At 37.2% G+C, this 24,068-nt stretch overlaps 1 protein-coding gene across 1 annotated transcript in view; it reads right to left on the bottom strand.

Moving 5' to 3' along the window:
- Window positions 1-23,181, bottom strand: part of LOC129742968 (uncharacterized) — a 61,534-nt gene extending 38,353 nt beyond the window's left edge. Inside the window, exons 1-2 of the mRNA XM_055734912.1 lie at window positions 21,894-23,181; window positions 5,183-5,395 (exon numbers count right to left, since the gene is read on the bottom strand). Of these exons, the coding sequence (XP_055590887.1) occupies window positions 5,183-5,395; window positions 21,894-23,042 (1,362 nt within the window). The 5' untranslated portion in view covers window positions 23,043-23,181. The remainder of the gene's footprint in view (window positions 1-5,182; window positions 5,396-21,893) is intronic.
- Between the last annotated feature and the right edge of the window lie 887 nt (window positions 23,182-24,068).

Here is a 24,068-nt window from a genome sequence, read left to right as displayed (position 1 = left end):
AGCCCGAGATAACGTACAATTTTGAAGGGATTTTAAATGTTTTTCACCAACTTCTTCACTTTTTCCTATTTCTGCGAATTTTATTTCAAAAACCGATAATTTTTTTTTCAATACTGACTAATCCAAGAAAAATTTAATCTCTCGTAAATGTCGTTATTTTTTTTTTATTAAATGAGGATAAAATACTTCCTATCCAGAACATAATGCTTGATTCGCTCAAAGCTCTTGAAATATTTCCTCTTTTTTATAAATAAGAGAAAGTGATGTATCATATGCATTCCAAAGTCCCCGAATTTATTCGAACATGTCCGGGTTTCAAAGTTATGTTAACAAATAAAGCAAACTATGGTCTAAATAAGGCTCGATTTTTCTGTGCTATTCAAATTGTGTTTTTGGGGGTTTAAAAAAAGATTCAAATTGTGTTTTTGGGGGTTTAAAAAAAGATTCGAACCCTGTTTACGTGTATTTCTATAAAAAAAATTTAAAGTGGTTTTAGTCACTTTCCTATAGGTTTTCTTTTTCCAAATCATCACCGAATCTGCTTAGATTTGCCCGGATTTTATTTTGAAAAATTCGAGATCAAAATTCCAGATATTACCAGGTATTGTAAAAAATTTGTGCCAATTTGGTAAGCCAAAAAATAAGGGATAAATTCGGCAATGCTTACTCTAGGGGCCCCCCTTAAGTTATATTAGAGTGAAACTATTCGATACTAAATATTATTACATTTTAATTCGGATTTTCATTTGCTTTCCTTGTTTTCTTGAACTTAAACATGTATTAAAATGATGTTCAAATTTTATTTTTCCTCATAAAGTTTCTATGAGATCCTAATATGTGTGTGTTCATCTGTAGTGAATGGAACAATATTTACGATTTCGGGCTGTCTTGATGTTAAGGTTGCTAATTTAAAGCGTAACACTGATTGTGTTATTTTCCGAGTTCCAAAATACATAAATAAACATGTTTATCGGTTTTTTTGACAACCGAAAACGATATTTTTAAGAATGTTGAACTTAAAAGTGTGAGAGAACTTATTTTAGTATTTCATTCTTGATATTCAAAGGTTATTCAGGTTACGGTTATGGTAATACGGTGAGATATAATACTAGTTGTCCTAGAATTAACCGAAATTTTTTACCTTTTTTCCAGACAGACACCCACTTCGCTTATTTTAAGTGAAAATTTCCTTTATTTCTATTATTTTCATGAGATAAAATTTAGTTTCGATACAATGTGCCACATGATATTTTCAAAATTTCATGTTGAAATTCCGAATTTTACTATTAAACTTTTAAAATTTAAATTTTTCTTATGCAGATCTTAAAAACGATTCTGCTTAATCTTATTACATAGCAGCAATTTGAAATTTTATTTCCGTTCTCATTTTAAAAATACTGGATGAAGATTTTTGTTGGATAACCTTTAAAATTTATTTCTGAATTTTATTTACATATTTTATTTTATTTCGAAACCAAATAAGATACAGTACCGTTCATAATTGTATAGAAATTGGAAGCACGCGCACTGTCACTTCGACTTTGAACTTCCATAACTTTTGACTCTGATAATATTTTTTGATCAAATTTTCTGCAAAAGATAGATCAACTATCACACAATCATGTCACAAAATTTGAGCTTTCTGGAATTTGTGTGGCCTGAGATACATGAATTCTACCAAAATCGGACTTTTTGGACTTTTCTCATTCAAACTGCAATATCTCGGAAACTACGTTACATATTTTGTACAAATTTTGCAAAGTGATTGTTGAAATGTAAAGCTATCATGTCTGAAGTTTTTGAAAAGTTCGATCGATGGGATGAAAAGTTACTGGAGGTACAATGTTTCAGGCATGAACCTAGAAATGCGATTTATATAGAATTTTGGACGATTGTTTCCATAGGAAAGTCCTGTTTTATGTTTAACAACCAGTAGATCTTTTTCAACCAAAAAATCAAAACAATTTCGCGAGATTCTGATTTCAAAACACAAATAGATCATTTATTCCATTTTTTTATTTTCTTCATTTCTTTTACCAGACATTTTTTGACTGATTTGTGGATGGAAACGATTTTGTTCTCATGAATCGTCCAAAATTCTATAGAAATCGTATTTCGAGGTTCATGCCTGTAAAATTGTACCTCCAGTAACTTTTGATCCCATCGATCGAACTTTTCAAAAACTTCAGACATGATAGCTTTACATTTCCACAATCACCCTGCAAAATTTGAACAAAATATGTAGCGTATTTTCTGAGATATTGCAGTTTGAATGAGAAAAGTCCAAAAAGTCCGATTTTCGTAGAATTCATGTATCATCGACTTCAAAGCCGCATACGACACGATCGACCGTGACGAGCTATGGAAAATCATGGACGAGAACGGCTTTTTTTTTTTTTTTTTGATCAAGGCGACGATGGATGGAACGCAGTGCTGTGTGCGGATTTCGGGTGAATTGTCGAGTTCATTCGAATCGCGCAGGGGGCTTCGACAAGGTGATGGTCTATCCTGCATGATGTTCAACGTGGCGCTAGAAGGTGTCATTCGACGAGCGGTGGGCGAAATGCGGGGCACGATTTTCAACAGATCCAGTCAACTTATCTGCTTTGCCGATGACATTGATATAGTCGGCAGATCATCTGCGGCGGTGGAGGAGATCTACCGCAAACTGAAACGCGAAGCAGGAAGGATTGGGTTGATGATTAATACGTCCAAGACGAAGTACATGCTGGCCTGCGGATCCGAGACCGACCGAACCCGCTTGTCCAGTAATAACAAGGTCACGATCGACGGCGACGAGCTGGAGATAGTCGAAGACTTTGTCTATCTCGGCTCACTGGTGACCGCAGACAATGACACCAGCCGTGAGATCCGGAGGCGAATTATCAGCGGAAGTCGTGCCTACTATGGACTCCACAAGCAACTGCGGTCGAGAAGACTTAGCCCTCGCACGAAGTGTAACCTGTATATGACGCTCATTAGACCGGTTGTTCTCTACGGGCACGAGACATGGATATTGCTCGAGGAGGACCTGCGTACACTCGGAGTATTCGAGCGACGAGTGTTAAGAACCATCTTTGGCGGCGTACAGGAGAACGGAGTGTGGAGGCGAAGGATGAACCACGAGCTCGCGCGACTCTACGGCGAACCCAGTATCCAGAAGGTGGTGAAAGCTGGCCGGATACGCTGGGCGGGACATGTTGCGAGAATGCCGGACGACTGTCCTGCAAAACAGGTGTTCGCTAGGAATCCGGTAGGAACAAGACGAGCGGGGGCGCAACGAGCGAGGTGGTTAGACCAAGTGGAGCGTGATCTGGCGAACGTGGGGTGCCCGAGAAATTGGAGAACGGTTGCTATGAACCGAGTGAATTTTAGGAATTATGTTCGTCAAGTTATGTCGTGAGACGGAATACTATGTAAATAAATAAATAAATAACTTGATTGAAAACAGCTGCAAATAATGTCTCAGTTAAATTTATTTAAAAACAACGATTGTAAAAAAAAAATTTTTGTAAAAATTTGCTTTTCAGAAAATTAGTTGACCTAGAGGTGACTTCATGAATGAATTTCTGAATTTATATACATAATCCTTTAAACATTCTATTAAAATTTCATCTTTTTTTGTTCCCAAATTGATTCGATATGCTAATCGGGCTTTTCAAAAGTACTTCACAATTTTGTATTTGTTACATTTCTGGTCATTTTTTAAGTACCGGTTTAGCATAACGTGTTTGTTTTGGAAAAATGCTTCTGATGCAGATTCGTACATCATTAATTCTGGACTAGTGTATAATAAAACCTGTTTAAAGATCGATGCTGAGCATGAATCTTATTTAGTTTTTTAGATGTGAATGTCACATCAGAACTATAAAGTAGCAGCAATTAGAATGTTTTTAATCCTTTCACTTATTTCTTTATTAAGATTTTTAGGTTTATTTTTTACCAGACATTCGTAAAAAAAGGGCACAACGGTAGAAAACATTAAATCCTTTGATTAATTAACGCTATAATAGTAACGTATTCGTACTTCAAAGTTATTAAAAATTCATTTATTTTAAAAACATTTGTGCAGTCCACAATACACGTAAACTAAGAAATAGTTTATGGTCGAGAAATTTTTCTACGACATGATATTTCTTTGCACCACGAATGTATGCGCTGAGTCAAAATCACAATGTTCAAAGAAATTTTCAACTTTTTCCGGGAAAATCCCGTTTCTGAGTTTGTGACAAAAAGTTTCGTCAAGCTGAGGATTTGCATTTAGGATTTCATAAGCTTATAATAAATGGGAAAAACTATTCATAAATAATTTTCCTGGTTTTGGCCACCTTGCGTCAGTCTGAAGACTTTTACTTGATGGTGTTGCAAAGAAAACGACTCAATTTTTATAAGATTCATTTTCTCATTTCATCAGTTGTTCACGGCATGGAAAATACTCGATTCGAATTCTTGAAAAGGAATATACGTAGTTTCCACGACATCTTATTGCCGACGTATAAAACGTTAATCTGTACAACTTAAAATGCTCAACAACATGGCTTAAAAGAAACAAAACTCTTATCCAGTTTAGGTATCTCTCGATGGGGATGTTGCTGCAAGGGCTACTAGTTTATAAAGCTTTTATCCATATTAAGCTTCAGATGTCAATGTTAGGATCTAAGAGGAAGTGAAGACGGCAGCAATGATTTGAATTGAGTGTATCAAGCTTGCCCTCATATTCTTCAATTAATAAATACTGACTATGATTGTGTGATTATTCGCCTTCTATGGCGACCGTCAAAAATTGACCTTACGAATTTTAAAGTGTTTGCATGATTTTATCTCTCAAATCATATGGAGAAATTCAAGATAGTTGAGACAGTAGGCAAATTTGTCTAGATACGAGTTGTTTATTTTCTATTTGCAAAATTCACCATTCAGGCATTGATTTGAGAGAATGAGGTAACGTTAGGACACTACTAATAAGTTCAGAGGTTGAATCTATCATCTTCCAACTGCCAATTTGGTTCAGTTTCAGAAAGCTTAAAACGAGACTAGACGACGAACAAGGATTATCGATTTTTTTAGTAATTTAGGCATTTTCGTCCTGAAAATAACTCTGAGATTGTCTGAGCTTTTGCCACAAATAGTTCATTGAAACAAGTTCATCTCTATACAGATACATTATTTTCTAAACACTCACCTCCCGGTACAGCTTCTGCAGCGAGGACGCGTTCAGCTGCGTCTTGTCGATGATCTTGATGGCCACCTCCTTGGACGTCGGCACGTGCTTGGCCAGTTTCACTTTGGCGAAGTTGCCCTTGCCGATCGTCTTGAGCAGCTTGTACTTGCCGATGTGTTCCTCGGCCGGTCGCCATCGGGCCCCGGTGCCGCGCATCTGCATATTTGGTGAACCCTGCGAGAGAAGAGGAAAAAATGGGAATGTTTGTTGATTAGAATATTTTTGAGTTGATTATTGTTTGTAAATTTTGTTTACTTCTTCCTCTCGAATAACAGATTATATCTACCGAGAAGATGGAAATTCCATCTGGTAGCCTCTTGAAATGATCGTTAGTCGTTCCATCGGTATTTTTTTTTAATTTGTTCAAAATTCCCAAAATGCGTAATTAAAATTTGTGAACAAATGTTGCTTCTTGGAAAACTTGATGTTATTTTTTTTCTAGATTTGTGGTTCCAACATTTTCGCAAAAAGCCATGTTGAAGTGCGTTCAAATTAATCCTCGTCAAAAACATGTTCGCCCCTTCGCAAAACCCCATGTATAACAACGAGAGAGAGAGCGCTATTTTTAATAATGGATCACTGATGAAGCTGGTGCCGAATTCGAGTTGCATTTTTGAGCGCGCGCTTAAAATTACCGAACAAAATTAGCGGTAAAAGTTGCATCCGTCGATGCCGGCCGGCTAAGTCGGCGTATTTTTAACGGATTTCATCCGGATTACTTTTTTTCAAGTCCGGACCCACAATCCGGGAAGTTGATTTTTCGTATGCAAATATTTACCTATGCTGTTGTTATTTTTCGCCAAGGGGTTTTCGAGAAAATTGGCGTACACAACACAAATTCTAGTACACAACTACTTAAAAGTCGAACACAGGAATTATTAAGGAAGAGAGTAAAAAAAGTGCGAGGGAAATCGACCTGGTATGGTTTTAATAATAGGCACCGGGGCAAACAACACTAGCGATTTTTGCTAAAAATAATCTGTGCACCAACTTACTACAGCCGGCTAGACAGGCTAGTTGATGTTGTTAGACGATAGAATTTTGTTTTTGGAGGAAAATTGGGAAAACATATTGAGAGGGGTCAGTTGCAGAAGGAGGTTGGAAACTTTTTATGAATATGAGCTGCGAGAAAAATACTTGAGGCCACGATATAATCGTTTTACGATGCGATGCAGATTGAGCATTTTTCCGAAGGCGGTTCACTTTTGCCGGTTACTACGAAAGTGTGATGAAGGGTTTTTTTTCTCTAGGGGAAATAAGTCGAATGTTTTAACGGGTGTGGTAGAAATTGGATGATTCATTCTTAAGGGATACATTCCCTGGAGCGTGAATAATTTCTACCGAAGGCCATCATCATCATCGAGATGGTGGTTATAAAATATGTTTGGAAGATGCCAACGTTAAGCCGTTGTTTGTCTTCCTCGTCATAAAATTCTAGAAAAAACTATTGTTGTTATGTGTTCAAATCGATTAAACGAGAGTTTTTCAACTATTTTTGAAGGTTTTGAATTTGTAAGTTTCATTTAACTTTTTCTCTTTTAAAGGAATGTGATATTTCGTTGAACCAAAATTTAACGTCAGATACAGATTCAAATTATTTAAACATAAACTTAAAAATCTAATTTTTATAGTTTTTTTTATTCCTTCAAAGTATTTTTCATCTCAAACTTTATAGTCCAGGTTTTAATTTTTTTTCTAGATTTTTTTAGCATTCATATACTTGTGACTTATATTCTTATGACTTTATAACAGTATATAAGTCTTAAAAGTCCTAAAAGTCTTAAAAGTCTTACAAGTCTTAAAAGTCTTACAAGTCTTAAAAATCTTACTAGTCTTATAAGTCTTAAAAGTCTTAAAAGTCCTAAAAGTCTTAAAAGTCTTAGAAGTCTTAAAAGTCTTGAAAGTCTTAAAAGTCTTAAAAGTCTTAAAAGTCTCAAAAGTCTTGAAAGCCTTAAAAGTCTCGAAAGTCTTAAAGGTCTTAGAAGTCTTAAACGTCTTAAAAGTCTCGAAAGTCTTAAAAGTCTCAAAAGTCTTAAAAGTCTCAAAAGTCTTAAAAGTCTTAAAAGTCTTAAAATTCTTATAAGTCTCAAAAGTCTCAAAAGTCTAAAAAGTCTTAAAAGCCTTAAAAGTGTTAAGTGTCTTAAAAGTCTCAAAAGTTTTAAAAGTCTTAAAAGTCTCCAAAGTCATTAAAGTTTAAAAATCTTAAACGTCTTAAAAATCTGAAAAGTCTTTATAAGTCTTATAAGCCTTATAAGTCTTATGAGTCTTATATGTCTTAAAAGTCTTATATGTTTTGTAACTTATAAGCCTAATAAGCTTACAAGCCTAATAAGCTTATCAGTCTTAAAAGTCTTATATGTTTTGTAACTTATAAGCCTAATAAGCTTACAAGCCTAATAAGCTTATCAGTCTTAAAAGTCTTATCAGTCTCAAAAGTCTTATAAGTCTTATAAGTCTCATAAGTCTTAGAAGTCTTAGAAGTCTTATAGGTCTTATAAGTCTTATAAGCCTTATAAGTCTTATAAGTCTGATAAGTCTTAGAAGTCTTATAAGTCTTATAAGTCTTAGAAGTCTTATAAGTCTTATAAGTCTCATAAGTCTTAGAAGTCTTATAGGTCTTATAAGTCTTATAAGCCTTATAAGTCTTATAAGTCTGATAAGTCTGATAAGTCTTAGAAGTCTTATAAGTCTTATAAGTCTTATAAGTCTTATAAGTCTTATAAGTCTTATAAGTCTTATAAGTCTTATAAGTCTTATTAGTCTTATAAGTCTTATAAGTCTTATAAGTCTAATAAGCCGTAAAAGTCTTATAACGCTAACCAGTCTTATTATATTATTATAAGTCTTGTAAGTCTTATAAATTTTATACGGCTCCAGTATCAGTCTTAAAAGCCTTATAGGTATCATACGGCTTCAGTATAAGGCTTATAAGTTTTAAACGGCTTCAGTATGAGCCTTATAATTCTTGTAAACAGTATAAATTTTAGTCTTTTGAAATTTTTAATTTCAACATTCATAACATTCATTCAATTGTATCAGTCTTACAAGTCTTGAAAGCTTTATTTCTCTTTTAACTCTTCCAAACTTAATAAATCTTATCACTTTTATAAGTCTTGTTAGTTTTATAAGTATTATTCCTACCACAAATCTTATTAGACTTACAAGATTTAGTAATAGTTTGTAAGTGACAGTTTGTAAGTCTCAGAAGCCTTAAACGTTTAATATTTAAAGTCTTTCAGTAATTTTGGTTCTCACAGCCGATTTAGTCTTCTAAACTTTTCAGTCTTTTCAGTACATATTTCAAGTCTCTCCATAATTTTTATTTTTTTCAGTTTCTTTAGTTTTTTAAAGTACAATTTTAGTTTTACAGTTCTCCATTCAATTCAGAATTCCAGTCTCTTGAATCTTTAATCTTTTCAGTCATCTCAGTTTTTTCAATCTTTTCCAGGTTTTTTTGTTTTTCTTTCTGAATTTTCAGCAGTTTTACTGTTTTACTCTTTCTAAGTTTTAATCTTTTGAAACTGTTTTGCCATTTTAGTCTTTTTAGTCTTCTCAGTCTGTTCAGTATTTTTCAATTTTTTCATGTTTTTAAACTTTCTATGCGCTTTTAGTTTTTTCACTTATTTCTATTTTTTAAGTCTTTTCAGTTTTTTCCTGACTTCCATTCATTTTTTTGTTATTTTCACCCTTTTAAATGTTAAATCATTTTAAACTTTTTTTTTTTAGTATTTTCCTATCTGTTCAGTTTTATTTTGGAATTATATTCTATTATTTCTTCAATCTTTTCAATGTTCTTAGGCTTACGTAATAAGTCTACGAAGTTTAATCTTTTCAGCCTTCTCAGTCTTTTCAGTTTTCTCAGTCTTTTCATTCTTGTCTGTCTTCCTATTATTTTCAGTCATTTTGGTTTTTTCAGTCTTTTCATCAGCCTTTTCAGTCGATTCAGTATTTCCAGTCTTTTCAATATTTTCATTTTTTTCTCCCTTTTAAATCTTTTCAGTGTTTTCAGTCTTTTAATGTTATTTAGTACTTAAAGCTTTTGAAAGTCTTTATCAGCCACTTATTAGTTTCATTCCAATTCTTCTCATTCTTTAGTGTTTCCAATTTTTTCTATTGGATTTTAAGTTTTTTTTTCAATTGTTGAGTTTTTCAGTGTTTTTTTTTTCAATACATTTTTGATTTTAGTCTTCTATTACTATTATATTCTTGTTTCTGTCATTTTAAATTTTTTCAGTCTTTTTTATTATTTTAATTTTTACAAATTTTAGTTTTCGTTACATTTTTCTTCACATTCAGGGGTGTGGTGTACCATAAATGGCTGACATGAGTATACGAAATAAGGGGAAAATTAGCTGCCAGTTATGTGAAATTTTCGCGAGCTGAGCATCATTATTTGTTATTTTCATATGAACTTCAAAAATGCTTTTTTTTTATTAAACAAAATTAAAATAATGACTCCCAAAAGTTTCGAGGAAAAAAACTAAAAGAGAGCAACTTGTGGCTACCATTCAAATGGAGGCAGAGAGCTGCAATCTGAGAGGTAGTTTAGTAAAAACGAATTTATGGCTGTTTATCGTGCAAAATAAACTAGAGATCCCACTAAAAATTGGATCTAGTGAAACAAGGAAAACCCATAAACCAAAAAGGCCACGTGTAACAAAACCAATTTGTGCCTTCCGCCTATTAATGCTGTTTGGTTGTTGTTGTTGTTGCTACCTTTCCTCCACAGGAAAACTCCAAAGTATTATCCAACCAATTTTCCCTACTTTTACAACCAATTTTCGCCAGAACCATTATCACATACCTAATGCTGGCCCACTATGAAAATAGGCCGAGGAGGAGCGATTCCAAAAGTGAGGAATACAAAAAATTGGTCCCAGTTCGCGTGCAACCGAACTTGACATTGAACTTGGTTGGACGAGGATGGTTTGGGGTGGGTAATAATATTGCGGTTCATCGTAATCGAATTCCCACTCCAAGGACTGACGAACTCCATCATCGTCATTTGGATTGGACTTTGGTTTTTGAAACGAGCTAGAGAGAAAGAGCGGAAGCTAAACTAATAACATGTCAATAAACTAAAAGCGATTCAACTGGGATTTGGAATGGATGGGCAGGGAGGGCGTCCTTGGGAATAGTTTTCTGTTTTTTTATTTTCTTCTTGAATGTGGTGTTAATGGAATCGTAGAATGATGGCGCCCTGGTCCGATTTTCGTTGTTTTGGAGCTTCCGAGAGTGTTGTCACAAATCACAGGAAACTCCGGTATGGTAATCGGTAATCGGAGAATCGCGCCAATGTTTCGAGCTGTTGACGTTACTCTGATCGGGCTATCGGAGCTCATCTAAATAAATTATTTTCGCGGACAAAGACTTTTGTTTTCTCGTTTTTTTTAAATATTTTTAACACGTAGCTCCGAACAATGGAAGTTTGAAGTTACCAGCAGTATGTAGAAGAAAAATGGTATAGATTAAGATAAAGTATAAGCAAAATTCTAGGTAATCTACGTTCTCTTATTTGAGAAGGTCAACATAATACTTTGAATAAAAACACAATAGTAAACCCGAAGAAAAGTTTAAAAAAATACCAAGAAAGATTACACAGAAATTTGTTAATTCTGATAAAGGAAAAAGAACGACTTTATACAACAATTTTCGAATCGGTAACGGGTTAATAACGATAATGACTCGAAAAAATCCGACCGAGTATTACACCGACTATAAACATTTTATCTTCGGGGAGCACGAGCGCTGCCGTCAGCCAAGGTCGGCAACGACCCGAACGAAACTCGAGCTTTCTCATTGTTTTGACTGCCCGATCGAATACAATGTTCGAGCGAGAGGTAAAAACAAAAGGAACGAATCAAGACAATTAAACCCCATCGTGTCGTCGTCGTCGTCGTTATTGGTGCTAATCAATCAACTCTCGATGACTGTCCGATGATTATTCATGGGATTTTTCAAGTGTACAGGGGAATGAACCAATGATTTTGTTGCTCCGAATGCAAACAATGGGATCAGCGAACGAAGCTGGGAGAAATTTGCGCCTGGTAACAGGACGGATACAGATTAGGGTAATGTTTATAACGTTTTCCGATAAGAGTTAGAATATAAATAAAATAATCTGTATCGCATATTTTTATTTTTAAGATTTAAGAAAAATCCGAACCTGATACCGAGTGTGCTTTCCTTTTCAAATCATTTGAAAAAACTTTTTATGCCAAAAGTTCAACATTCCTGGATGCGACTTTTTTATTATTAAATTTGAGATTAGTCTGGGTAGTACGATGTCACTTGTTATGTTTAGACACACGATTCTGCGCTTTTCCTATGAAGACCTTGGAGGAATTTATGATTAAAAGAATAAACCACTTACGATCACCACTTCTACGAAATTTCGAAGCAACACTGGTGTTGCTCAAGGTAGCAACCTTGCGCCGCTTATGTTTCAAACCATTATAGGAAACCAAACTTCAATAGCTGCAGCATGAAAGAACCTCAAATTCTAATAAACAAGCTTGGATGAATTTGATATTTATAGTATAGCAAATTTCTCCAGAAGTACACTGGAAAAAATCCTTATGTATATTTTGTCATTAGCATAGCGATAAACAGGATATTTCTGTGTGCTGTGTTGTTTTTTGGCATTTTTTTTATTTTCATGGTATAAAAAAAATTAATGTAAACAAAATTTCTGAAAATGACAAATATCGAAAAAAGACAGTAATAATGACTAAATCCATCTGATAGGTAACTTTTCGGTAAGACAATTCAGACGTAAATCCAAAATTGTCTATGTTTGTCTATCTTGTAAAAAATAAGAACAACTTTGGTTTTAAAAGAAGGGAGGAGAAAATTACATTTCAAGTTTTGAAATTCCTTATAAAAATACTAATGTCCAACTTACTATCGATATTTGTTGATGTTTTTCGGTGAAAATCAAGCCAAATCCATACAATTTCTTTACGTTTCGGCTTACAATTTTGTTTCGGCCGGAAATACAGTTTTTTCTGAAGATTGCCGAAACAAAATAGTGAGCCGAAACGTAAAGAAGTTGTTTGGATTTGACTTAATTTTCAACCAAAACCGGTAATAACAATTAGCGGTGATCGAAAATCGTCTCCATCAATGTCCAACTTCGCAGCGTATATTTACGTTTAAATAACTGTAACTGTCAACTGTCAACTTCAAGTAAATTAACATTTGATTGCTTTAAGTTACAGGAAATGTTTTTCTTGGCAAAAATCACTGAGTGTAAAACTTCGATACTTCAAAATGCATTTAAAGTTACTTGAAATTGGCTGTAAACCTACAGGAAATCAACTTCAAGCCAGAAATTTGCATCGAAAGAATGGTAAAATCACAGTCGCTTGCTGGTTAATTTACCGGTTTTAAGTTGTTTTCTTTTTGTTTCGATAATCACAAGAAAGATTTTTTTACATGTCTTTCTGCACATATTTTCGGATAAAAAGAGAAACCTTGATTCCAAAAGAAGCAAATAAAAAATTATTTTAAATTTCTTGTAAAAATACTAATGTGGAACTTTGCAACGTATATTTACATTGAAATAACTGTAAAGTTACAGTCAACTTCAAGTTAATGAATATTTGATTGCTCCATAATTACAGCTAATATTTTTTTGGCAAAGAACACTGAGTGTACTTCGATAGTTGAATATGCATTTAAAGTTACTTGAAATTGGATGTAAACATACAGGAATCAACTTCAAGCCAGAGATTTACATCGAAAGAATGGTAAAATCACAGTCGCTTGCTGGTAAATTTACCGGATATAAGTTGTTTTCGTTCTGCTTCGATAATCACAAGTAAGATTTTTTTACATGTCCTTCTGTACATTTTTCCGATCGAAAGTTTTGTACGGTAGAAAACAAAAGTGTCAGAAATGTCAGTATGTGAAAACCACCAAGAGAGTTCTCTTGTTTACGATAAAAGGTCTCAACCAGGAATAAGATTCGTGACCTACATTTTTAACCTTACGACTTTGTATTGCTAACCCAAACTCGTTACCTGCGATTTCGACGGATTGACCACATGCTTCAGTATCTCGGAGCTGATCTTCTTCTCTGTGGCATTCTTAACGCTGGACGAAGTCACAGGACCTGTCGAAGTCGAAGAAGCTGTTGAGCTGGCCGACGATCCAATTCCGGACGTGGATGACGGCTGCGGCGCTTCTTTTGGGGTCACTTTTAGAATTTGTGGAGGCGACGTAGTTGGGATGATCATCGGCGGTCGTGGCGCCGGTTTCTTCTGCCTTAGCAATTTAACGGTGGCTTCGACATTTTTCGAATCGGAAGCTGTGCGGTTTACTACGCGAGCGGTTTTAATTTTGCGACCGTAGGTGGAGCTAGCGATGGCTCCACCGGTGCTGCTGCGGGAGTCTTCACCGCGCTTGAACGAGGTCGGAGTGAGTTCTTCTTCGGAGTCACTAGCGTTTTTGTCCAGGTAGCCGAAGCCTTTGCCGGAAACGTCGCTGATGCCGGTGTTTAAGAGACTTGGGAGTTGACCGTAGTGGACCGGGCGTTCCTTTTTGACCGGTTCTTGGGACTCGGTAGGTCGTTCGGCTTTCATCCGGGTGTCGAACTCCATGGTGTTGATTTGGCGTTCGAGGTTTTGGAGAACCGAGAGCGATTGGTCGTCGTTTCGGGTGGAGTCGGATTCGGTTGGTTTCGGGGGCATGGTGATGTCGCTCAGTTTGAGGGAGTAGCCTTCGCGAATGTCTAGGGGAGACCGGTTGTTATGGAGTTCGTTTTTGATGTTTTGGGTCACGACTCGCGAAGGGGGAGGGGAATTGAGGATGGCTGCGGTACGAGGTGATACCGAGGGGAGCTCACTGAGGGTGACTACTTCCAGCTTGTTTGGTTTAAGCCGGATGCTGCGCCGGTTGGCGTCGTTGCGCTCGAATTCCTTGGAGCTCATTGTGAGAAGTACGGTTCACTTTGCTAAAGGTATTATAGGTAATGACACTGTCTTCGGTAGATTTATATCAGAGGTGAATGATACACGTAAACTCGCGCGCACAGGGAAATAGTTCACTGATTACAGTTCTCGGTAAAATTGAATCACTAAGTGTTTATGCAGCTGAGGTCGTCAGTTGGAGCTGTGAAAGGGATTAGTAGAATAACGGAGATGGATTTAGAGATGGATTATTTTTCAGAGGGTTTCCGATTGCAGAATAACGCGTACATCACAATTGTTTTGGATCCATCACCGCTGGCTTTAGGACACTTTCGTAGACACAATAGTGACGCAATGAGAACAACACTGAACATGGAGCCGATTCATGATGATATTATGATAATAGGACAACACACAGTAATTATGTACGATGAAGATGTTGGGCAAATGTAGATACGACGACACTGAGAAGCACTGCGAGGGTCATGATATCTCTTGAAATTTCTATATAACGAGCTCTTGTGTAAACCGCACTTTATCTTATCTTCAGCACTTCGGTATATTCCGTTCGTCCCTCGAACCATACACCGTTTCGAGATAAGATTGTGAGGCGCAAATTGAGATAAACAGGTAAAAGCTGTGTGTTCACGAGTCGATGGACAGCCGAATGCACTTTTCCCCGGGAATAATCCCCCAACGATAGCCGAGAGATTGAACAGACTTTTTCATAATTTGGCTGCAATTTGCGTACATGCGGGTCGTTACCGAATTGGGCACGCCTGTCTGCAATTGAATTAGGGTACACAGAGACAAATTCGTCGTCGCCGTCGCCGTCTACAGATTGTCATGTGATTCCGGCCGAACAATTAAATGTTTTCCATTCAAATTAAAATTATTAGCACACGCGCGTACTCTTCCAAGCCCGGTGATACTTCAACAAAGCGCGAGCAACACATTCTCGCGATTCACCTGCGCTGTTTTCGAGGTGAAAAACACACTTTTCCCTAACAAGCTGTGAAGAGTACACATGCAACGACAAACTTTGCTTATCTTTCTAAGCACTCGCGAAGCACTGGTTGAAGCCATTCTCCAAACGCCGTTTTCCCCTTTGTACCTTTACCATTTTAGTAGGGCGCGAGACAAATCTGGGCACCTTTTGGAGAACATGTCGTCCCACTAATCCCTTCTAAGGTTAGGCGATCGCGCAACGTGGAAAGTTAGTACGCAGGCGGTGACTAATTCCCCCGGCAGCAACTACAACAGCAGAGCAGTGACGTCAACTACGTATCTACTCATTATTGCACCCGGTTTCCGGCAATGGAAATACTTGAGCAGAACGCGCACCGACAGGGTTCCTACGCGGACGCAACTCGGCACCGAACTGAATCGGGCCGGCGGCCTTCGCCAGGGAAAACTTTGACAACCACCCAAATCGGCTGTGCCAATCGCCTGGGGCGGTTTGTTATCAATAAAATAGTATGCTACAATATCGATTACAACCAACCAGAGCCGGGGCGCGCAATATCTGTGATAAAGAAAATACAACAATTATCACCGCTACGCGCCTCAAGCTTCAGGCGGTTCTCGGTGTTATCGTTTGCGCGACGCGCATCGCTTCAATGCGAGAAACCGGCATTCTATTACTTGATGCCGTTGAGATATCTCTCGGTACCATTCAGAACCTGGATAGTTGAAACCACACGGAGAGAAAAATATGACCAAGTGTACCAAATCAATTGACGATCTAGCTACGGACTGTACTTGTCCCCTTTGGTGGTACTTCTGGATTCAAGCATTTTGGCCAAGTCATAAACTGCAGAGATTTTGCCAATATTTCCTCTAGCATCTCAAACTGTTCTTGGAGCAAGGGAAACGACAGAACACAATGACGTTTCCCAATCTCGAATTTGGAGACGTCACATGCGAGAATATGTTTTGACAATCGAGTCCACGAGCCAATATAAATAAATTTGGCAATGGACTAAATGATGACATTGATGCGCATCCAAGGCGATAATTGATATTGTGTAGGAAAAACATTCAATGACGACTGACGAATTTCGATAACGATGTTGATCTCTTCCAGGGAGTAGTCTTGTAGAAAAAATAATCTCAAAAACAAGAAAATCTACAGTAAACTAAACTGTTAATGTAAAAACTCAGATCGGTAAACAAACCATGCATCAACAGAAAATTGATAAACCTGTCACTTTGCGGTGTTCGCATCGATGCAACTTCACATAAGACTAGGAAAGGGCTCCCTTTTTCTGAAGGAGACACCCTCTAGTGCAGATCCATAAAATCAACATGAAAATTATGTCTACATATGGGAAGAAATTGGCTGCCGCCGCCAACGCCGACAAACCGTTGATGAAACTCAAACAGTGATCCATCTTTGGAGCAAGTTCCTTATACGAATGTATGCACAAAGCTTTTTGTCGTTGGGTGGTTGAGTGATGGAAATTTTCATCTTCCCACAGAGTGACAGTAAAATTTATTTTATTGGACAAACGTGTGTGCGCCCGGCTCGAGGAAGATAAAATGTAAATGAAATTTTTAGGAAAAATATCTTATGATAAATTGAACGGAACGAGTCAATGTGCGGGAAATTATTTGGCGGTTGTGTTCTAAGTCGTCAGATGATGAAACAAAACGACAATCGATCAATCATTTTCACGTCGAATTGAATTCCTTTTTTGCTGGTGCATGTCGGCAGTGTAATTGCTTTCTATTGTATGTGTCTTTTTACTTAGAATTTGGGTGTTAAAAATTTGGAGTGTTTTTTCGTACGTTATACGTTGTCTATGTTGTACGATACTGGTTTCACCCTCAAGAGAAAGAGTTGAGAACATTTCAAATTGGAAGTGTAAATTTTGAGTCTATATCTAAATTGTTGTCGTAAAAGCCTTTGAATTAGATAGTTCTGCAGAACGTCATTTTTTTCACAAAAATTATAGGACGACAGCAGAGGTAATTTTGTGCAAATGCTATCAAAACAAATGTAATAAAAAAATAAGATGGGAATATCCATAAGAAAATAGACAAAAGATATAAAACAGAGAAATAAAATGAGACAAAGAAATATAAAATAAATAAAATAAATAAATCCATAAAAAGCCATAAAATAGATTTTAGAGTAATTTAGAATTTAGAGACATAAAAAAGAGAATCAAGGATCAAAAGACATGAGATGAGAGACAAGAGACAGGATTCAAGAATCAAAACACAGCAGACAATAAACAAGAGACAAGACATCAGAGTCAGGAGTCAAGGTTTAAAAAAAAACAAGACTGAATGGACAGGAGACATGAGACAAGAGACACGAAATAAGGTTAAAAGACACGAGCTAGAAATCAAGGATCGGACTAGATAGGAGACAAGAGAGAGAAATAAAACTTCAAAAGACAGGATACTTAAGATAGAAGCCACGAGGGCACAGGAAACATGAAGTGGTCAACAAAAACAGCAGCCTGCTAACATCTGGATAAAAGGAAGACAGGAGATATGAGACAGGTACAAGGGAATAGAAAACAAACAAGAAACAAGAGATACAGCAAATGGCAGACAGGAGATGAGTAGAGACAAACGTAATGCAATTGCTGTAGAGGGAATATGAGATAAGGTGCAGCAGTTAAGAGCCAAAAAACAGGAACAAAGGGAAACCATTTTTCAAGACAAGAGACAGGGGACAAAAATAAAAAATAAGAGACAGTAGATAGCAGATGGAAGTAAAAAGATGGATGAAAGACAGAAGATAGAGTGACTAGAAAACGGAAGACATTGGTCAGAAACAAAAGGCTAATGAGAAAGAAGAAAAGGGCCGAGAGTATGGAATCAAGAAATGAAAGACAGGAGAGAAGAAATGTTCCATCTTTTGATCAACTTTGTAGACAGGAGACAATAAACAGAGATTTAAATGCAGGAGAAAGAGTACAAAAAATAAAGAGATGGAAGACCATTGAATATAGGAGTTCATGCAGAAATAGCTGATCATTGTCAAAATAGTAAATTTGAGTGCCTGACGTGAAGGTTGAGGACTAAGAGCAAGTTCACTGGTTGAGATGGAGTTGGAAATTTCGAGGGTTTACATCACATCACAACAAATTTGCCGTCCACCGTTGTTCGGAAAATCTGATATTCGAACAGTTTCGCGCTGCAAAATTTGTATCGTATAACACTTTTTGGCTGACGGTGATAGAAAAACACATTGTTTTGCAACACCGAACCAAGTGATAGAGTCGGCGTTGCAATACAGTATTCGTGCATGAAACGACTCGGTGCTGCCATCTTTCTTATGTTTAAAACCTCAGTCGAGGGGAAAAAAGGAAATTGAGTAATTTTAGGATTTTAATAGAAAATTATATTTTAATGTTTCAACAATACATTTATCACTTAAATTGTTACGATTTACAAAAAAATAAATCAACTCTTTAAAACTTACAGCCAATTTTTTTCATGCCCTTGCCAATCGAATACATTTTGAGGCGCAGAGATGCCAGATAGCTGGGTGAATAAATAAATTCTGTGTGTATGTTTTGTTTGAGCGGTTTTCGGGAGTAGGAAATTGTTTCGCTTTTTTATTTGAAAAAGATATTCCGTCGGAATGTCCGGTAACAAGTTCGGAACGCCGTCTTTAATGGATCCATCATCTTTAGAAAACGGAACCCTCGCTGTTGATTCGACAAGTGTCAATCATATCAAACGTAAGGCTTCGTATCGGGAGTAAAATTCAGCTTGTGTCTGAAATATCTATACTTTTTATTTGTCACTTAATTATCACTTTGAAAATGAAAGTTTTAGAAAGAGTTCAAAAATCAAATGCCCTCCAATACAAAACTCCTAATTCTGCAGAACACAGTTTAATATTGGGATGCATTATAACTTAAACAATACTTATTCATACATCTAAATTATAAAATTTTCATATTGGCACTACTATTTCAAGTTAATGATCAAGTAAAATGAATTTGATTTCAATTTTCAAAAGGTGAATTCAAAATACAAAAAGTCAGTAGAATTACTGAAAAGCAAATTCTCTTGGCATCGCTGGTTGCTTTCAATTTTATACCTTCGTATTCTATCACACCGGTGGACGGGCAACCTTTTTGGTCTATATTTCACGATAGAAAAATTCCCATCTGTGCTACAGACGTCAAAATTCCTACCACTTTTTCCCAACACCATTGGACTTGCTCTAAGTGACACCATATATATTTAAAGTTATAATTGTTGCGGTGATTATTCATCAAACATAGGCTTAGTAGGGAATATTCGATGTTAAGTAGCTGACAATTGAAATAAATAAAATAGAAGACAGGAGACTTCCATAGGGTTCAACTCTAAGGCCTGCTGTGTGGAACACCATGTTGAAAGAGAAGTTTATGCAGAAATATATTTTTTGGGACAACCGCCACTATAAATTTTAAGTGGTGGTAGTCGTTGGAGACCCCATGGTATCCCTCGAACATAGTTTGGAATATTTGGGCTTTAGTGGCTGACTACAGGTATTTTTTCAACAGAACAGAAGTGCAATAAAATTCGTTCCTTCAACCTGCTTTGTGGAATATAGAACAAGAAGTTTATGTAGAAATGTCTAACAGACGGAAAAAAGGTGTTTGTTCTTGAAGCAGTCTCAGATAGGACTCCCACATCAAATCAGACAATCGAGTTAAGTCGCTGGCGAGGGAGTCTCAGCGGGACGGTAATTTTAAAGTGATGACTGTCGTTGGAGACACCATAGTAACACTCGATCATAGTCCGAAATGCTTGAGGTATAGAAGTTTTCAACAAAACGAAGTTTTTAAAACCCAATCCGGACGTTTTTTTCAGGATTTGACACCGCTAGACAAGTGTAGAAAAAAAACCAACAAAACTAATCCCATAAAAAATCAATTATCAAGTTTCAATTAGTTTTTCTTATAGAAGCTAATATGATCTTCAAATTTGCTTAATAAAATCCTCAGAATTAGAATAAGATTAAAGATGTTGAAAATGAGCCAAAGGGTTATTTTATTTTCATCATCTTTCATCTTATTCTAATCTTCTAACCGTCTATGTATAATCTTTCTTAAATATTATTTTTCAAAGAATGCAACATTTCACCAATAGAGCCGGTAAAATAATTTCAAAAAATCAAAAACAAGCTTCCGAGAAAGTAGAAAACCTTTTATTCTTAATGCAAGGCTCTCACAAAAATCTGCATCATTTCTGCATAATCAAAATTGCTATCCAACTAAAAAAACGTGATGCAGAATCCCAAAGGAATTGCTTTGACACGCATTTGCAGCAAAACAATTACTCATCCTCTAAGACGCATATCTCACGTGAAGCCTCTACACACATACATCAGTCAGGAACAAATTAATTTTTAATTGTCTTGAATTTAATCCTCTAGAGACGATTGTCAACTTTGGATTCTGTCTTGAAACATTCGAAGGAAAGCTCTTCATTTCGAGTATGCAAACGGTGTGGGGTGCTTTCTTGGTTTAATTTGTTAAGGTAAATTTTTTGGCGAAGCGTATTTCAGAGTTAATTGGAGGAAGGCGAAAGGAAAGAGGAACACACGCTTTATTTTCTTAACACATCGAGACAAGACAAAAAGTTCAGTGATCGGAGTGACACACGCACACCCCCTGTTTTTTTTTGGCAACAGTAGAGGAAAAGTTACTCCTTGGTGTATCAATTTTTTAATTGGATTTTTCGACGGGAGGGAAGAAAAAGCTTCTTTCATGCCACAAGGTTATTTCAGCAAGAATGGTGACTTAGAGATGGCTTCATTAGCACAGAACTTGAAGATTGAGTTTCGGGGCAATTTTATCATGTAACTTTTTGCGAAGAGGGCTTAAGCCTGTCACAGAAATCTTAAATGTAACCATGTAACTTAATAAGGCTGCTACTGTTCTGATATTTTTTTTGCAATTTGTAAATGTTGAAGTTTTGAACTAGATTTTTTTTTATTTCTGCCTTAGATCATTCCTTCTTTAAGGGGATAGTGTTCGCTATTTTGGTGCAATTTTGGGAGAGATTTTTTTGCAATTTGTAAATACTTAATCTGCTCGAAAGTTTTCACCAGCAATTTCGGTTTTGAATTTGATTTTTTTTTAAATTCTGCCTCAGATCATTCCTTCTCTAAGGGGGATGGTGTTACCTTTTTTGGGGAAATTTTATCACTTAACTTTTTGCAAACAGGGCTTTAAGCCTGTCACAGAAATTTTAAATGTAACCATGTAACCTAATAAGACTGCTACTGTTCTCAGATTTTTTATGTAATTTGTAAATAATTAAGTTTTGAATTGATTTATTTCCTTTAAATTCCGCCTTTTCTAAGAGGGAAAGCGTTCCCCATTTTAGTGCAATTTTGGAACAGATTTTTTTTGCAATTTGTTAATTCTGAATCTTTTCGTAAGCTTTCACCAGGAATTTCAGTTTTGAATTTGATTTTTTTACTTAAACTCTGCCTTAGATCTTTCCTTCTTTAAGGGGGATGGTGTTTCCCTTTTTCGGGACAATTTTATAACGTAGCTTTTTGCGACCAGAGCTTTAAGCCAGAAAATTTAAATCTTATCATGTAACTTAATAAGACTGCTACGGTCCTGAGATTTCTTTTCTGCAATTTGTAAATACTGAATCTTCTTGAAAGTTTTCACCAGGAATTTAAGATTTGAATTTATTTATTTTTTTGAATTTTGCCTTAGATCATTCCTTCTCTAAGGAGGATGGTGTTTCCTATTGATTTTCTTTCCAGAAAGGACAAAATTTACCTTATCCCTGTTGGCGTCCTGGATCCGGGCTTTGGCACTTTTTGGTTTGTCGTGAATGGGTTTACTTTTGGCTACTACCGGCAAACCACCGTCGATCATGGTAACCATTACCCGGCGATTTTGATTGCTGGGTGCGGCGGCCGGCGGTTGCTGCGACTGTTGTTGCTGATTACTACTGCTGCTGCTGTGATGGTGATGGTGAGTACTTCCGGTGGAATGTTGAGACTGGTGAGATTTGGAATCGTGGTGTTGGTCTCGTTTTTGGGACTGGTGATGGTGACTACTACTGTGATGCTGGGCGGCTGCCAACAGAACCTGCTGCTGGTGCGATACCGGTGGACGACCCGCGTCCCCTCCGTCCGGCTGGATTGTACTGAGTCGATGTTTCTCCTTCTCCTTCTGGAGCTGGGCTATCGTGGCGGGTGTATGTGATTTGGACCGTTTCAGAAACTTCATCATCGGGTTCTTGACCCGGAAGTGCACGGCGGAGTCGTCGTTCCGGCCGCTCGTTTCCAGGCGGCCGGATCCGGTCGATCCGATTACCGCTTTGGCATCCATGGAGTGAACCTTATCGTCTAACTTTCGGAAGCTACCGTCCGGTAGCTTGACGTAGCACCCTTCGGTCATCTTGTGGTACGAATCGGAAGGTAACTTGTGGTAACCGTTATCTAGCGTTTTGTAGTAACACACATCAGTCTTGTGGTAGGCTTCGCCCGATTTGAAGAACTCTTTGCTGTTTGTTGAGCTGTACACCGTGCTGGATTCCTTGGTCATCAGATCTCGGCTGAGGTTCAGATCGTTGCTGGCGGTGGTCGCGGTGCTGAAAGGAGGCCCTGAGGGATTGCTCTGGCCATTGGTCAGTTGGTCTATGTTTTTACTTTCGGTTCGCGCTTTCAGTAGCGGATCCTTGATATGGTGGTCTTTACCACTGAAGGAATTTTCTTTCTTCAGCAGCTTAATGCTGGCCAGGGCTGGCTGCACTGACGAATGTCGGTGGTAAATTTTCTTCCCATTCCGACCATGATGATGGTGGTTATTGTTGTTATTCGCCGTAGCAGTACTCGAAATCTGACCCATGATACTGGAGAGGCTCTGGATAGCGTACGCTGCGTCTAGTTTGTTGCCCGCTAGGGTTGCTACCTCGTACATATTTCACCTCCCCTCGGGGAGTCCTCCAAGCCACTCCGTTTGTACTACTGTTTGGCTTCACTGCTACCAGATTAAAAACAACTAACTACTCCATTTCATACTAATATGTATAACACTCTCGAAGGTTAACTGCTTCGTTTGGCTATAGAAAAAGGGAAAAAGAAATAACCCTATGAGAATCATACTACAACTTACCATTTCCAACCGGGTAGAGTTCACCTGATCCAGCAGCGCTTCAGCAACCTTTCCACTGAAACCCATCCACCGCTTCCAAGCGTCCCATCGTGAACATTCCCCATAAATTCAGAACAGTTTTACAATCAGATAAACCGGCAACAGCAGCAGGTCACCTGTTTTGGTTCGTTTCGTTTCGTTTCGTTTCAAAGAGTTAAGGCAAATCGAGTCGAGTCGAGTCAAATCGTCGTCAGACGGGGAAGTCTTACAAAAGTCGGTCACGGAACTGCAGCAGAACCAGGTTTTCGTTTTGTCTTCCTTCGTTGATGCGTTCCGGAACATCTACTAACGCTAGTCAGTCCCAAACAACCAGCCCAGCTGATGGTAGCGCAGCAGTAGTGATCATCATCATTATCATCATAGGCATAAATAAAAGGGAAAATACAGTAAAAGAAAGAAAAAACAAATGGGGAAAATCGCGTGTGCCGTACGAGCTAGTAGCTACTTGATAGCTTTTCGCAATGGCACAGCACAGCACGGTGAGTGAGCTTCATAGTATTTAGATTTTCAACAGGTTATCTCGCTGTTGTAGGTTGGCTTCCCCCCGAAGATTTTCAAAGGTATCTCCATTCCGAGTGTCTTCCCGGTTGATGGGCAGATTAGCACCTTTTTATGACCCAAATATTAGAAGACACAAGGCAAACACGATTGCGACCTGTTCTATTTAAGGTGCCACGCGATGGAATGGAACTACTACATACATGAATAGATGATCCAAGTTTGATGGAAGAAACAATATTTTATATGTCAAAATAATTTTTTATTTGAAAATTTATTTTTTTAAAATAAATT

The sequence above is a fragment of the Uranotaenia lowii genome, chromosome 2 (genome assembly GCF_029784155.1).
Source record: "Uranotaenia lowii strain MFRU-FL chromosome 2, ASM2978415v1, whole genome shotgun sequence".
In the NCBI taxonomy this organism is placed as follows: Eukaryota; Metazoa; Arthropoda; class Insecta; order Diptera; family Culicidae; genus Uranotaenia; species Uranotaenia lowii.
This window is presented reverse-complemented; position numbering and strand designations above follow the sequence as displayed.